Source organism: Cheilinus undulatus, linkage group 6, assembly GCF_018320785.1.
Source record: "Cheilinus undulatus linkage group 6, ASM1832078v1, whole genome shotgun sequence".
Taxonomy (NCBI): domain Eukaryota; kingdom Metazoa; phylum Chordata; class Actinopteri; order Labriformes; family Labridae; genus Cheilinus; species Cheilinus undulatus.
In genome coordinates, this window is record NC_054870.1 from 50,966,520 (window position 1) to 50,984,259 (window position 17,740).

The window sequence follows — 17,740 nt, forward strand, 5'->3', positions numbered from 1 at the left end:
GCGGACAAAAACTAGCCCAAAACCACTGAAATTCAAAATAAGCCAGAAGAACTTCTGCCACACCACATATATTACGTGTGCCCAGGCATGCTGCTGATGTGTGTGTCATGTATTTCCGTGTGCCATGTTCCATGTTTTCCTGTTTATCTGACAGATTTAGTTGTATTTGAGTCTAAATAAGGTAGTTTATTATGCTATGGATATTAAATACTCATACACAGGGCATCAAAAATGAGTACGCCCAACCCACAGACAAAAAAAAAAACGTACCTGTGGCAGTTAGGGATGGGGATCGTTAATTTCTATTGATATTGATACCCTTATTGATACTCCTTATTGATCCGAGTCCTCATTGATATCACTATCAGTACTTTTCTATAGTTTGGTGGAAAAACAAAATGGAAACAAATATTTACACTCGAGTGGTCTTAGCTGAGTAGTGCTTGAGTTAAAAGCTATAATTCAGTCTGTAACATCTATCTTATATCCCTCAGATATAAACACATTCTTCATATTCACAACTGTATCTCATCCAAAACAAAATTTTCCCATGTTTATGTGACATTTGAACACATCGTAACATATAGAATATAGTCGTCTAATTTACTGAGGTTACCTGAACGCATCATATCTTCAGTCTTTCAGCTGTTAAGTTCGCTATTAACTTCAATTCTGCTGATTCTACTGCAGATTTCTACACTGGATTAATACTTCTGACAAACAGGACTTGCTCAAAGTTTTGTAGCACTTTTCAGCCTTTATCTGAGCAGCTGAAGAAGAAAACTGTCCTGAAGCAGCTTAAATGAGGGATATGAGAACCTGTTACTCCCAGCGCAGGCGGATATGTTTGCATGCGACTCGCAGGCAGCGTCTTATTTCCTCAAGCCGACAGCTGAAGGTACCACACTCTGGTCTAATGTGATGCACGAGATAATGTGTTTGCAGTTTGTGTCTCCTTGTAAGAACTGATGTATTTTTTACACCACTTGTATCTTAAAATGACGTTACGTCACAGAGCCTGTGAGACTTGACAGCAGTATCGATAAGCCAAAATGTCATCCTTATGGACCCGGGTTTTGATCTCCATCCCTAGTGGCAGAACGTAAAAAGTAGCCCAATTCCGCAGGAAAACCACAGACCTGGCAACCCTGCCACAGTCACTCAGCGATGCACTGGGATCAAAAAAGGCTGTAGTATCAGCAGACGACCATCCAATACCACCAAATAAGCACACAGTATGATAATCACAGTCACCGATGAGTCCTGTCGAAAAGACAACATTCAGCACCAACACAGAAGCTGAAAACTACAACCACAGTTCCAAAAAAGTTGGGTCGCTGTGTTAAATGTGAATAAAAACAGACCTTGACAGTGCTAAATCACATACCACATCCATCACAACAGCATGGCTTCACAGTACAGGAGTCTGGGTCCTGAACTGGCCTGCCTACAGTCCAGACCTTCTACCAATAGAAAACATCTGGAGCATCAGAAAATGAAAAATCCAGCAAAGAAGACCCAGGACTGTTGAGCAGAACAGACAAGAATGGGACAACATTCCTCTCAAAAAACTCCAGCAACTGTCTCCTCACTTTCCAAATGTTTACAGACTGTTGTTAAAAGAAGAGGAGATGCTACACAATGGTAAACATGGCCCTGTCCCTACTTTTTTCGGATGTGCTGCTGCCATCAAATTCAGAATGAGCTAATATTTTTTCTGAAACGGTAAAATGTCTCAGTTTCAACGTCTGATATTTTGTTTATGCTCTATTGAGAATTATATGGGATTCGACAATCATTGACTTCTATTTTTATTTACATTTTACACAGTGACCCAACTTTTTTGGAAGGGCCGCCCATCTTTGGGCTTTTTGGACCAATCAGAATAAACATGACAAAAACCATAGGGCCCAGTTGTCTGAGGTTAAGTTAGCCGTTAGTTAGTATTTGAATGAACCTGACTGACTCCTGTAGAGAGACTGATACCTGTGCTGATCACGCCTAGATGTATCGATAACCACGTTTGTCTGCGTTCATGTAAACACCACATCCCCAGTAAGACCCAAACCAGGACCAGGATCCTGACTGGAGCATCCACGCCCACATAAATGCTCTGATACACGTTTTCTTACCGACAGAGGCGGCGTGCCGTCGTCCTCCACGGTAACGATGAGGCGGTACTCCTGCTGGCGCTCTCTGTCGGGGGGAGCGGGTCGGGTCACCATCTCCCCGGTCACGCGGTCCATCCTGAAGGTCAGGTCCTGGTTCCCTGCCGTGATGTAATAAAACAACATGGCGTTGGGCCCAATGTCTCTGTCGGTGGCCGTAACACGCAGGACGGATGTCCCGCCGCCGACATTCTGAGGAAATATCATAAAAAAGAACTGATCAATGATGATTATTGATAACAGACGAACACTTTGACTGATAAAAATCTTTTTCTTAAATCTTAGATCCGTCTGCTCTGACAGGTTTAAATAATCAATAAACTAACGTTAACACTTGAACAGGAGTTTCTACTGAAATCTGCTCCATCATTAAACCCTCTCAGAAGTAAATCTAGTTTCATTCCTGAAAAATCTAGATTACAGCTAATCCTCAGATTTTTCTAATTACCCCTGCAGATTAAAGGGATATTTCAGTGTTTTTGAAGTTGAGTTGTATGAGGTACAGGGCTTAACAAATGTATTAGACCACCTGTCATATCTGTCTCAGAGACCATCCAGCATCATGAAGTGCTTTCATGCGGACTCTTTCATTTTCAGTCAGCTCTCCACGTTTTACCATTTTCAACAGGAATGAGGGATTTCAAACTGAATTCACCGTGTTATACCCAAATTTGATCCGGCTCACTGGGCTTCTCTGAGAAGTCAGAAATGAATCAAGCATAACATTCAACCACTAAAACTCATTCCTCTGTTCAGGAATGCAAGTAAATAACTAAAATTTGACATATTAATCAAGAAATAATAATGTGCTTTACTATTTTTTTCAGGTTTTTTTGTAAATCAGTAAATTTGAAAAGTCATGGATGACAATAATAATTCTATTTTAGCATTAAAAATATCATTTGGGTTAAAGAGCTTCTACATATTGGTGTATTAACCATTGCAGAAACATAAAAAATGATTTTGGTAATTACCAATGCTGTTAATTTTGGGCAGCTGTGGCATTAACCTTACTTTGGTTAGGGTTAGGGTGGTCTAATAAATTTGTTAAGCACTGTATGTAGCAGCAGTAGTTGCTCCTTTAGGAAGGACTCGCTAGTTGTACCAGCCAGGAAGCTAGGCTCTACAGTGTGACAGATGGGTACAGTTTCTACCCGAAGTTTAGTGAGCTTTTGGTAAAAATGGGCCACAAAACAATGTTGGCTCAAACATACACACTATCAAACATTTTTTAAGTGCGTCAGTGTCAGAATCCTGACTTTTTTCTCAGAAGTAAAAATAAAATAAAATAAAATAAAATAAAATGTGTCTCAGAATTTTTTTTTCAGTGGCCCTAATACTCCTCTGTCCGTCTTAAAGGGGCAATGCTCTCTGAAATCATTGGAGGCTAATACAACTAAGGCTGGGTTTCATTACAGTTTTTCGCAAAATAAAAGCGATATTTCTTAAATTTTGATTGATTACAATTGCGTTTTGAATGCATTTTCATTGATGGGAGTTTTGGGCATAGGCCTTGCAAATCTCGTAAAATCTCATCTCGCAGGGTTTGAGCTTGATGCTCAAACCCTGTTGCGTGTTGGTACGGTTTTGGTTACATCTACGGCGGTTGCCTTTATAATTTTGAACGAAAGACGGCGGTAACGGATGATAGTTCAGGGGCACAGTCTGTATGTATGGCAAAAGCCACATATAAGGGGACAAGTATGATGTTAAGAAAAGTCTCGTCTCCTCTTCTGTCCACACGTACGGCGCCATGTTGTCTCGGAGTGACTGGTCATGTGACACCATGCGTCACGTCCTGTGATGTGTAAATGCAGAAAAAAGTGTTTTCATTACACTTTTGCAATATATTTCTATACCGAAATGTCTGAAAAACCTCCTCATGACAGCGTAAAAACTTTACATTTGAGATATTTGAGAGGTTTTTCGAAATTCAGGTGTTTCCATAACCATTTTTTACTGCATTATTTAGATTTTGTGCATTTCTAAGGGTAATGGAAACGCAGCTCAATACTGCTACGCACCTCATAAGACTCAACTTCAAAAATACTGAAATATCCCTTTAATCATCCCGTCCTCACCTCGCTGATGCTCACGTTGTACCCTCTGGGGCTCTCGATGACCGGGGCGTTGTCATTGACGTCCAGGATGTTGATGGTGAGGGCGTGGTCAGTGTGTCGGGGGGGAGAGCCGTTATCGATGGCACGCACCTGAAAACAAAGACCAACAGGTGAATCATTATTAGCAGGTCTAACTACATCTTTGACTCTTCTACCACCTCAGGGAAAAACGTCTGAATTTCTTATTTTGACCACAGAACCGTCAAAATGCTGAACCTCAAACTGGTCAGAGGAGCTGAGGCACTTATTCATCTTTTCTTACTTGCTCGTTTCTATTAAAAGTTTTAAGTCATTATGAATTTAAAATTAACCCTCTACATACACATTTGTGGTTTTACTACTAACTTCCATTTGTTTAAAAAAACAAACCATTCAAATGAAATGAGGAAAATGAGAATAATGTCCCAGACTGACAGTTTTCTACATGAAGATTTTTGATTAAATGTCAGATAATTGATAAAACCCATGAGAACTGATCTGTAAGTATCAAAAGGAAATAAAAAATATAAGATAAAAAACTGAGTTTGTCATTCTTTGACTCGCAAACAAAAAGGAAGACAAATGAAGAATGGTTCCTTTTGTATTTTTACTCTAAAGAAATCTACTGTTCTAGAGACACATTGATCTTATTAATTGATCTCTGATTGGCTCCTCTCTACGCTGATGACTGTGTGTCTTTATATTCTAAATCTTTTAAGAAAAAAAAAACAGCTGATGTCTTCAGTTTTCAGCTCTATCCATCTCAGCCCACATCAGTACCTTCAGCAGGTATCGGTCCACAGACTCCCGGTCCAGAGGAGCGTTGACGTAGACCTCGCCGTAGGTGTGGTTCACCGTTTTTATCATGAACACGTCCTCCATGTTTCCTGCCACCAGAGTGAAGTTCACCTAGGACAGAGGAGATTATTATTATTATTATTATTATTATTATTATTATTGATAATGCCACAGCAGATCTAATAGATCTAATCTGTGTCTCTTGGTTCTCACCAGTCCGTTCAGTCCGGCATCTCTGTCCCTCCCCAGGACCACGGCCACCTTTTTCCCCATCTCCGTGTTCTCTGTGATGTCCACTGAGGTGTCTGAGGTGATGTCTAACTCTGGACTGTTATCGTTCTCGTCCAGGATGGTGATGGACACCTGAGAGAGCACAGCTATCATCAAATCATGTACTACCATCAGGGATGAAACACTTACCTTTATTTAAGGTCTATTTCTATTATTTAAGGTGAATTAATGAACCCTAGAGGAGAAACTCTGCAGATTAAAACTTCAATAATGAGGAAATTTTACCTTCTGCATGTCCAAAGAGAGATGCATTGAATAAAAGAGGAATGCCGTTAAGTTTCTACAACAGAATAAACACAAACCACGCTGTAACTCTGAATATCTGGATCAATAAAGTTAATCTCAGATTGAAGAGATTAAATAAGTCCTGATGGAGCGTACCACAGTGGAGTCTTTCTTTGGTCCTCCATCATCAGCCACCACTGTCAGTGTGTACGTATCTCCTTTTTCTCTGTCCAACAGGCCAGTCACCGTAATACGTCCCTAGAAAATAGACATGTTATATACCGCAAAATCACCATAATACAACCCTAGAATAATCAACATTTTATATACCCCAATATCACTGTGACAAACAAGATAAATATGACAAATACAAAGCAGCAAACAGGTATTTGAAGCTGCTGGTGCCTCTGGAGTCCCACCAACCTCAAGGTGTAGGATCCTCCAGAGGCTTGCAGTCGTGTATAAACCTACTATTCAGCCCCCCCTAACCAATGCTCACAAGCAGAAACAGTTGCAGTGGGCCCAGAAATACATGAAGACTCATTTTCAAACAGTCTTGTTGACTGATGAGTGCCGTGCAACCCTGGATGGTCCAGATGGAGGAGTAGTGGATGGTTGGTGGATGGCCACCATGTCCCAATAAGACTGTGACATCAGCAAGGAGGGGGCGGAGTCATGTTTGGGCCAGAATCATGAAGAGAGAGCTGGTTGGCCCCTTTAGGGTCCCTGAAGGTGTGAAAATGACCTCAGCAAAATATATATAGTTTCTGAATGACCACTTTCTTCCATGGTACAAAAAGAAGAACAGTGCCTTCCGCAGCAAAATTTTCTTCATGCATGACAATGCTCCATCTCATTCTGCAGAGAATCCCTCTGTGTCATTGGCTGCTATGGGCATAAAAGGAGAGAAACTCATGGTGTGGCCCTGACCTCGACCCTGTTGAGAACCTTTGGAGCATCCTCAAGCTAAAGATCTATGAGGGTGGGAGGCAGTTCACATCAAAACAGCAGCTCTGGGAGGATATTCTGACATCCTGCAAAGAAATTCAAGCAGAAACTCTCCAAAAACTCACAAGTTCAACGGATGCAAGAATAGTGAAGGTGATATCAAAGAAGGGCTCCTATGTTAACATGGAACTTGTCCTGTTAAGATGTTTTTGATTTCAGTAAATATGACCCCCTAATGCTGCAAATTCAAAAAATAATCATTGTCGGTTTTTACAACCTATAAAATATTTTAAAACTTTGTTGTGCTTAATAATGTAGAACAGTGCATTTTGAGTTTTTTTATTTTTGGAAAAAAAAAACTAGTTATCATTGGGAGGTTTGTTTGATAAAATCTGAATTATGCTCTAACTGCTGATGACTTGACAATTATACTGTCATTTGCATCGACTATTTAGGAAAATCAGAGAGAAATATAATTTGCATAATAATTGGTATATTCACCCCAATACCACAGTGATACAAGCCTAGAATAAGCCATGGTCTACCATGAGCTACCTGAGGAGAAACCAGGCGATACGGACATGGAAATGACACCATTTCTCATGGAACTGACCTTGTTTTACAAAGCACATGGTTTATTCAGTCTCAGCTAACAGTACTACATTACCCACAGTCCTAGAGTGACAGAGACATCTCTGATTGGCTGATTCCACCTTTAGGCACAAAAAAACTGTGCTGATCCACTTATGCTGGCAGAAGTGGATTTAATGATAATGAAGAAGACATAAGTTTGTGTATTTTCCTTTGAATTCTTGGAAAAACATGGTTTCTTCATGATCACGGTCAACAGCAGTATATCTGTGATCACTGGGCCACTAGAAGTGAATTTAACGGTTGTTTTTTCCACTAAAGACGGTTTAAATGGTTAAATAAAGATACAGGGTCATGTAAAAGAGAAGACAGGAATTAAAAATAGAATAATGAGTGCATTAATAAGGACGATAAAGATAAACTTATACAGTTCTACATAAAAGCCAGGATGAGTAAATGAGATTTTAGCTTGAATTAAAATAAACCATCTCTGGTAGATAGTCTGTAGTTAGGTCAGAGATTCATAAACAGATTAAATTATTTAGAATAGGTACATTAAATATGGATAAACGGTGTAAGGACTTCAGCTTCATGTTCTCCAAGTTTTGAGTTCACTGAATCTGGTTTACATCTGGTTACATCCATGCCAACGTAAAGGACGCATGGAAGTATGTGAGCGGTGACGGTAACATCGTTTGAAAAGGAACGTATACTTTTTAAAGGGAGTATAAATGGGCCTGTTTGTGAGAAAAGCCTGCACCAATCCCTCTACTAAGCCCCGCCCCCTTACCGTGACACTGTCGATCTTGAACAGGGCGAGCGCAGCAGGTGAGGTATCAGGGTCAAAGCGGTACGTCAGCTGGTTCAGGTTGTCTGCAGACTGGGCCTGGACCTGGACCACCTCCGTTCCCGTTGCGATGTTCTCTCTCAGAGATGCCTCGTACCCGGCTGAGAAGAACATCACGGCCTCATCCAGCTCATTCAGCAGGGTCACGTACACCGTGCAGAACCCGCGGTGGAAGGGCGGAGCCTGATCTGTGGCCGACACGTTCATCAGGTACGACGTCTTGGTCTCGTAGTCCAGGTAGTCCACCGTGGTCACCAGACCCGTGCTGACGTCCACCTCAAACTTCTTGTCTGAGCCCGAGACCAGAGCATACGCCACGGCGCCGCCATCACCTGAGATGGATAGACGAGAGAGAGAGAAGGAGGGGCTAATACCGCGATATACTGTTGACTTCTGTTTGAAAAATGGTACGCAGTGAAACCTGTCTAGTATGGACGGCAAATCAACCACCGCTGTCATACCAATTTGTAAAAAAAGACGTCAACATTTTCTAAAATTTTTCAATGAAAATATGAATAAAAAAGTAAAAAAAACAACATTTCTCCTTTCATGTTGATGTTATGTAATGCTTTGATTAGGTCTGATCTGCTGCCTATGCCAGTGAATCTCAACCTTGGGGGGGTCCCGAGACACTGAGAGGGGGTCTCCAGATGCCCTAAAAAAACTAAGAATATCTTTAAAATTACACTGTTGGCACTTTTCATCAATTTTGTCATTTTTTTTTTATCCCTTTTCATAATTTTTCCCACCAATTATAATACATATTTACCATTCAATAACTATTTTTGTCAGGTTTAAACTCTTTCCACCAATTTTTTGTCTGCCTGTTTTTGCCACTTCTAAACTAAATCTTGCCACTTAAGCTTAATGTTGCCTCTGTTGACCCATTATTGCCACTATTTAACCTTTTTTACACCCAATTTTTCCCATTTTTACCACACTTCACCATTTGATATGCCCAATTTTGGAAGTTAAAACAATTTCTGCAAATATCTGCTTATTTTTTTCTTAGTTAACACTTTGTCCCCTGTTTATATCAATTTTTCATCCCATTTTAACCCATTTATATTAATTTAAAACCATATCAGCTACATTTTAACTCCCTTTTACCACTATTTATACCCATTTTTGCCACTTTAACCCATTTTTTGCCATTTTTATATAATTTTTGCCACTTCTAACCCATTTCTGCTACTTTTAAAATTAAACTTTTCCAGCCTTTTTTTTGCCAAGATTAACCCATTTTAGAAATGTTTAAACTATTTTCATTCTTTTTTTTGACAAAAAGGACTTACATTTTTACTAAGGCTATTTACTTCACACGTATGAATAAAGATAGTTGTTTCTCTGATTAGAGTGATTATTATTCAGGTTAAACAAAATATACGGATATCACAGCTTAACTTGACAATGGACCATGGTTTTGCTGACCTCCATGGGATCCAGGTTTGGCTGGGCGCCACAAAGCGCTCCCATTCATCCCCCCTTGTGGATGGCCTTGTCTCCACATGACTATTCTTAAACGTGCATGGCTGTTCAACCACCTTCAGGTACAGTGGGGGTCCCCGGTCTCTGGCACCTTTATTTTGGGGGTTGCGGGCTGAAAAGGTTGAGAACCCCTGGCCTATGCTATGAGGAAGGCAGCCTTGCCTGTGAGCCTGCACTGAGGGCAACAAACCCAGTGCCTTCTCTTACAGACCTGAGTACACATTTACGGATCGTGTGCAGCAGAAGTGTTGCAAAGGTCACGTGTGTTTGTATGATAGCCATCTGAGAGGTTTGTAAAGGATTTTGACAACTTAAAGCAAAAAGAGGGAGTTTTATTTATCAAAATAAACAAAGTCAACAATTACTAAATGGTCTATATATTTGCAGATTTGTGCACACATTTGTGGATCTTCTTACAAATTTGCAAATCTTTGCACACATCTGCAAATTGATCCATGCATTTGCAGATTTGTGTACAGATCTTTGTTTGCATTTGCAAATAGTTTTGCAACAATATTAGCTCCATAGATGTGTTGTTTATTCTTACGTGTGTCTCAGATTCATGAGTCATTTCATAGTTTAAATCAGGAAGTGAAGAGAGGAACAGAGACCTGAGAGGAGGAACATCTCATCTAAATACCACAGACACACAATGTCACATTTGCGGAGTTCTACTTCTACAGACCACAGGTGTAATGTTCTCCTTTAATAACAGCTCCACCTGGTGGACACACCAGAGAACTACAGCAGAGAAGGATTACATCTGCAGACAGATGTCTGTGTTTCTGCAAACATCAGAATCTTTAGGAGACGGTAGAAGTGTGCTATAAATACAACAGAAGATTAAACGTCAGTGAATCTGCCTTTATAAGGATGTTCTATATCACGGGTGTCAAACTCAAGGCCCGGGGACCAAATCCGGCCCATGGCACAGTTACACCCGGCCTGCAAGATCATATCCTGTTCTTATTAGAATGGGCCCTGTAGTGCCACATTATGTAATAATGCTACATTATGTAATAATGTAATACATTTTCAATTCATTATGTAATAACACTGCATTTTGTAAGCCACTAAGCGGTTAGGGTTAGGGCAAGGTAGTAGGGTATACCCTGGAGCCCACATTAAGTCCCAGGGTTGAGGTTAGGTGTTTAGTCTAGAGCCCTTAAGGGGGGTTAGATTTAGGCATAAGTCACTAAGAGGTAAGAGTTAGGACAAGGCAGTTGGGTAGGGCGTACCTTGGAGCCCACACCAAGTCCTATGGTTAGGGTTATTACATAATGCGACGTTATTACATAATGTGGCGCTACAGGCCCTAAAATGTGAGGTCTGCAGATTTCCTCCAGTATAAAGATGTACACTTAGCCATGATGATATCAAATATCCTTAAGTCATAAAAATGTAAAAAAAATAAAGGATAAAAATAATTAGAAAAAAGAAACGCGGGAAAAGAAATTAATTAGTGTTTTCATTTCATATTTTCAATGTTGCATTGCACAGTTATGACTTCAGTCTATTTAGACTTTCATTTCATATTTTAACCTTTTACATTTATAATTTTGACTTTATGTCTCATATTTTGACCATTTTCAATTAATTATTTTGACTTTTTGTTTCATATTATGACTTTGTCAATATATTACTTTCACTTTTTATCTCATATTTTCAGCTTTTCAATCTCTAATCTTCATTTATCTAATAATTTCAGCTTTTTCAATTCAAAATTTTGACTTTACAACTCATATTTTGACTTTGTCAATTTATAATATTTACTTTTTAACTCATACTTTGACCTTTTCAATTTATTATTTTGACTTTTATCTCACATTTTGACATTTCAGGTGCACCATTTTAAATTTTAAGTCATATTTTTGCCTTAAAACATGATTGTGACTTTCTTTTTTATATATTTGCCTTTGAAAAGCATTATTTTAACATCTTATTTTGTGTTTTGACATTTTGAACTAATAAGTTTGACTTTTTGTCTCAGATTATGAGCCTTTTAACTAATCATTCTGACTTTTTAAATCTCATAATCATTCATCATCAGTGCTAGTTTCTTTTCCCTGAAAATGAGGTTACCCTTTGGTTTAATGTGGACCCTGTTGGCCCTCAGGTTAGACCTGAATTCAGGATCTGGCCCCTTCTGTGACTGAGTTTGACATCCCTGCTATGATCTATTGATCAGTTGTGTTTTTTGACTCCTGCAGTTCATTCTGAAAATATTCAGATCTCCTTTCAGTTTTTGTTCTGTTTCAGTCTGATGCAACAGACTAAAAAAAATCTCCTTGTTGTGTCATTTTCAAAAAGACTGGAGGCTGAATTTACTGCCCCTCCGTCTTGCTTGCTATGATGACGTCACACTCACCGCTGTCCGGGTCGGTCGCTCTGACCACGATCACAGACGTGCCGATGCCGGCGGTCTCTCTGAGGCCCAGACGGTTGTACTGCTGCTGCGTGAAGACGGGAACCTCGTCGTTAGCGTCGTCCACATAGATGATGACCTGCCGGGGGGGCGACATGTTCATAACGGGTAAAACTGTCACATGTTCCAGCCTTTCCATCAAGCCCCTCCCCCTCCTCACCCTCACAGAGCTCCTCATGCTGCCTTCGTCGCTGTTGAACGCTTCGACCTCCAGCACATGGGAGCTGCTGGTCTCTCTGTCCAGAGATCGCTGACCGCGAGTGAGAAGGCCGGACTGACGGTCGATATTGAACAAACTGTTGCTGTTACCTGCGCAGACACAAGGTGGCAGTAGAGAGTCAGATTTTGCCGCCCTCTGTTGACAGCACTTCTTTATCCTTGGCTGATTTAATCCTGGACTACTAAACAGTTCTTTCTGACAGAAACTCTCCTGCTGTTGGTTTCAGTGGGTTTCCGTTCAGATTCATCACAGACGTCTGAAATCTAAGAGGGTTTTGCTTTAGTAGGGAACTGGGGTCATACATTTCTACGATGATTTTTGAGTCTGGTTTCAACCAGGAAATGAATCTGCTAGAAAATGCACTGACCAAAAACTCTGCCATAAAAGCATGAACACAGAAAACTCCTGCTATAATCTTTGATTGCTGGCTTACGGTTTGTTCTTTATGTAGTTTTTTCAAAAATTTTTAAACAATATAAAACTGGTTTTCTGAGCCCTCTGAGCTCTGCCTTTTCCTCTCTGATGAGTGGAAGGGACTAGGTAGAGTGTCTGGAGCAGACTTGGACACTAGGGGGCAGAGTTTGTCCAGAGAGGAGGCTGGTGAGGAGCAGAGTGTGTCTGTAGCCACGTTATCAGAGAGCCTGGAACTTGTATTCCGTTAAGTGTTTAAAATTCTTGATTTCATTTTATTTTTATGTAATTTTTCTGTTTTATTTGTATTTTTAATTTGTTTCAATATAATTTATATTAAGGTTTTTGTTTTGATATTTTGTTTATTTGATTTATCTTATTTTTATTTAGTAATTTTTCTTTGATTTGCTTTTTAATTTCTTTACAAAGATTATTAAGTTCTTCTTTTTCCTTTTTCCTTGTTAGTAGTGTTTTGTAAAACTTTTTTAAATGTATCACTAAATGCATTTGTAAAACCATAACTATCATTATCACTGCATTGAAAAGCAGCTTTAATTTTAATAAGTGAACACAGAGACTAACATCAATATTCTGTGGTCTTGTACTCAGACAGGGGTTCAGTCTGATGTCACAGGTTTGATTTAGGGGGAGGAGAAAGGTTGGAACACCTGGATGTTGATTTAAATGAGCTATCTCTTTAATTTGCTAATAGTGTGATATAATACTGGTACTGTCGAGGGCAACGGAAAATATCAAGATAGAGTTTTTAGGTCGAATCACCGGGTCCAAGCAGGTCTGTATGGATCCAGGTTTCATCCTGCCTCAGGGATTAAAAAAATGTCTGAATAAGATGAGAAATGTGAAACTACAGGAGTAATATGGAGAGTCTGGCAAGAAGTTTGCTTCACTAAATGCTGGAAATGATCTATTAAAGATTCCCTAGACCGTATTCTGAGCATTTTTTTTTAATAATGACTGCAGCAGATGTGAGTCTGTTACTTTAGTACATTTATCAGGATTAAGAGTGAAGATGACTGAAACTCACCACTGAGGATCCTGTAAAGGACTCTGCCGTTCTCCCCCTGATCTGCATCTGTCGCCTGAACCTGCAAGAATTAAAAGGAAAATAAAGGAGGAAGTCTGTTTAAATAAAGTTTAACTTTACATGGAACACAAAACACAGGAAAAACATCCAGAAGCTCCCTGAAGCTCCTGTGAAAACTCAAGTTTTTACCATTTATCTTCAGTTAATGAGTAAACTATCCCCCATGTTTATAATCTATGGAGTCAAAGTCAGAAATCTTCCTTATTCCCTTCACGTCCTCTGTTGCCTGCCGCCCCGTCACCAACAACAACCCAACATGGACCCGACCCAAACGCTCAGTCAGACTCTCATCTCCACGGCGTCTCTCAGAAATGTTGGAACACTCTCAATAAACCAGGTTCAGAAAAACATGGAAACTGGATGTAACCTGCAGGAGAAGGAAGGGTCAACGCTACGAGATAAACAGGCTGGTTCTGAGCTCCAATCAGAAGCAGCATCAGGGTCAGTGTCAAGGTCAGGGTCAGAGACAGAGTCAGAGTCAGAATCAGAGTCAGAGTCAGAGTCAGAGTCAGAATCAGAGTCAGAGTCAGAGTCAGAATCAGAGTCAGAGTCAGAGTCAGAATCAGAGTCAGAATCAGAGTCAGAGTCAGAGTCAGAGTCAGAGATAGAGTCAGAATCAGAGTCAGGGTTAAAATCAGAGTCAGAATCAGAGTCAGAATCATAGTCAGAGTCAAAATCAGAGTAAGAGTCAGAGTCAGAATGAGAGTCAGAGTCAGAGATAGAGTCAGAATCAGAGTCAGGGTTAAAATCAGAGTCAGAATGAGAGTCAGAATCATAGTCAGAGTCAAAATCAGAGTAAGAGTCAGAGTCAAAATTAGAGTCAGAGTCAGAGATAGAGTCAGAATCAGAGTCAGGGTTAAAATCAGAGTCAGAATCAGAGTCAGAATCATAGTCAGAGTCAAAATCAGAGTAAGAGTCAGAGTCAGAATGAGAGTCAGAATCAGAGTCAGAGTCAGAGTCAGAATCAGAGTCAAAATCAGAGTCTAAATCAGAATCTAAATCGGAATCAGAATTAGAGTCAGAATCATAGTCAGAAAAACAAGCAGAAGTGATGAAAACCTATAAAATATTCCATCCTCTGTCTTTTAAGATCATGTCATCAAAGCTTATACAACGTTCTATCCTCTGTCTTTGAATATGATATCATCAACGCATTTAAAACATTCTGTCCTGTTGTTTAAGATGTCATCAAAGCATATAAAACATTCCATCCTCTGTCTTTGAAGCTGATGTAATCAAAGCTGAGCCATCCTTGTGTTTGATGATGTCATTCTTTTAAGCCTTTCATAGGCTTCAGAAAGATGTCATCAAATCTCATAAAACATTCAATCTATTTCTTTGAAGATATCATTAAAGTTTATAAAACATTCCATCCTTGCCTTTTTTGGCGATGTCATCAAAGTTTATAATACATTCCATCCTTGCCTTTGAAGGTGATGTCATCAAAGTTTATCAAACATTCCATCCTTGCCTTTACATCAGGCCAGTCTAGGCCCTCAGCTGTCATTCCAGTCCAACAGGACTATAAACAGAACCTGGAGGTCCTTCAAAGCACAACCACACATATACTCTCTCTCTTTCTCTCTCTCTCTCTCTCTCTGTCCCTTGCTCGCCCCAGTGTGGAGGGGCCCTGTCTCATTAGCTTTATAAAGAGATGAGGAGAAGAAGAAGAAAAAGAGGAGGGAGGGGGGCAGGAGAAAAGAAGCTGGGGGGTCTGATTGGTGATGAATAGCCTCACACAGTGGACTGAACCACTGCGGTAATAAAGACGGGGGTTTAAGGTTTAATAGTAGATTTTAGAGTGGGATTTTGGTGGTTTAATCTTATTTCTAACCACATCTGTGTGGGTCTGGATTCAGTCTAGCATCACTGATTCTTCCAGACTCTAAGTGCTCTGAGTCTGTCTCTCAGGTTTGACCCTGTTTCACCCTCTCCATCCCTACGTATCCCCCCTCCCTCCCTCGCCCCGTCCATGTGTGGGAAAGCAGCATTTTAAGGAGGAAAACAAGTGTGTGTGGTCAAAAACTCCGCTCTGAACTCTTAAACTGGACCAAAACAAGGTGTAAACGTGTGAGTATGAACTTATTATCGATAAAATGACCATGACTAAATGGACAAAGTCTTATTCAGTCTGTATTTTAGACGTAAACTTCATATTCCACATCTCTGGTCTCGTTCCTAATGTCTAACCACTAAGGTCTATGTTCAGAGAGCTGGATGGTGTGTGCAGAATGCAGCAGGCTTTTATTTTGAAATTTAACTCTTTAAATGCAGATTTCCACATGTGAGCTGCTGACATGTGCTCCAGCTTCTGTCTACAGAAAACATGGAGTTGATTTTCATCCACATCAGAGTCAGAGAGAAGGTTTTCACATGAATTACAGTCACTATTATAGATCTACTGGCTTTTTAGGTATTGTTACTGATCAGCTGAATATTTACGATATTAGTATAATTACAGTAATATTGGTATAGTTACAGTAGTATTAGTATAATTACAGTCATTATCATAGATCTACTGGCTTTTTAGGTATTGATACTGATCAGCTTATTAAACCATGTGCTCGCAGATACAGTGCTTAAAAAATGTATTAGACCACCTGTCATATTTGTCTCAGAGACCATCCAGCATCATGAAGTGCTTTCATGCGGACTCCTATACCCAAATTTGAGCTGGCTCACTGGGCTTCTCTGAGAGGTCAGAAATGAATCAAGCATAACATTCAACCACTAAAACTCATTTTCCTGTTCAGGAATGCAAGTAAAAAGTAAATAACTATAATTTGACATATTAACCAAGAAATATGAATGTGTTTTACTATTTTTTCAGTTTTTTGTAAATCAGTAAATTTGAAAATTCATGGATAACAATAATAATTCTATTTTAGCATTAAAAATATCATTTGGGTTAAAGAGCTTCTACATATCGATGTATTAACCATTGCAGAAATAAAAAAAATGATTTTGGTAATTACCAATGCTGTTAATTTAGGGCAGCTGTGGCATTAACCTTACTTTGGTTAGGGTTAGGGTGGTCTAATAAATTTGTTAAGCACTGTATATTTTAAAAGTGTTCTGTTATCTCCTGTCTGATCACATTAAGAAATATGAACAAAAATAAAAATAGTGACAGATATCAGAAATGTGGGGCTGTTTGAACATTTATTACATTTGAACAGATTTACAGTCTGCTGGTGATTCTTCTCTTAAATTTTTCATTTGTTCTTGAGACTGAGTAGATTATTAACAGTAACAGTTTAACTCTGAGAGTGAAGACAAAACTTCATAGTATTGTCAGGTTGTTTTTCAGTATACTCAGTAAAATGAGTATAATTACAGTAATATTAGTATAATTACGGTAAGATTAGAATAAATACAGTAATATTAGTGTAATTACAGTAATATTAGTATAATTACCGTAATATTAGAATAAATACAGTAATATTAGTGTAATTATGGTAATCTTAGTACAATTACTGTAATATTAGAATAAATACAGTAATATTAGTGTAATTACAGTAATATTAGTATAATTACCGTAATATTAGAATAAATACAGTAATATTAGTGTAATTATGGTAATCTTAGTACAATTACTGTAATATTAGAATAAATACAGTAATATTAGTGTAATTACAGTAATATTAGTATAATTACCGTAATATTAGAATAAATACAGTAATATTAGTGTAATTATGGTAATCTTAGTACAATTACTGTAATATTAGAATAAATACAGTAATATTAGTATAATTACGGTAAGATTAGAATAAATTCAGTAATTTTAGTGTAATTACAGTCATATTAGTACATTTACAGTAATATTAGTATAAATATGGTAATATTAGTATATTTATGGTATTATTGGTATAAATACAGTAATATTAGTAAAATTACAGTAATATTAGTATATTTACAGTAATATTAGTATAATTACAGTAATATTAGTATATTAACAGTAATATTAGTATAAATATGGTAATATTAGTATATTTATGGTATTATTAGTATATTTACAGTAATATTAGTATAAATATGGTAATAGTATATTTACGGTATTATTAGTATAAATACAGTAATATTAGTATCATTACAGTAATCTTAGTATATTTACAGTAATATTA

The 17,740-nt window shown here is 38.6% G+C and overlaps 1 protein-coding gene across 1 annotated transcript in view; it reads right to left on the reverse strand.

Moving 5' to 3' along the window:
• Positions 1-17,740, reverse strand: part of cdh23 (cadherin-related 23) — a 311,828-nt gene that overhangs the window by 52,685 nt on the left and 241,403 nt on the right. Inside the window, exons 27-36 of the mRNA XM_041789179.1 lie at positions 13,557-13,617; positions 12,041-12,189; positions 11,824-11,959; positions 7,911-8,299; positions 5,738-5,839; positions 5,582-5,584; positions 5,279-5,428; positions 5,048-5,176; positions 4,250-4,378; positions 2,133-2,360 (exon numbers count right to left, since the gene is read on the reverse strand). Of these exons, the coding sequence (XP_041645113.1) occupies positions 2,133-2,360; positions 4,250-4,378; positions 5,048-5,176; positions 5,279-5,428; positions 5,582-5,584; positions 5,738-5,839; positions 7,911-8,299; positions 11,824-11,959; positions 12,041-12,189; positions 13,557-13,617 (1,476 nt within the window). The remainder of the gene's footprint in view (positions 1-2,132; positions 2,361-4,249; positions 4,379-5,047; positions 5,177-5,278; positions 5,429-5,581; positions 5,585-5,737; positions 5,840-7,910; positions 8,300-11,823; positions 11,960-12,040; positions 12,190-13,556; positions 13,618-17,740) is intronic.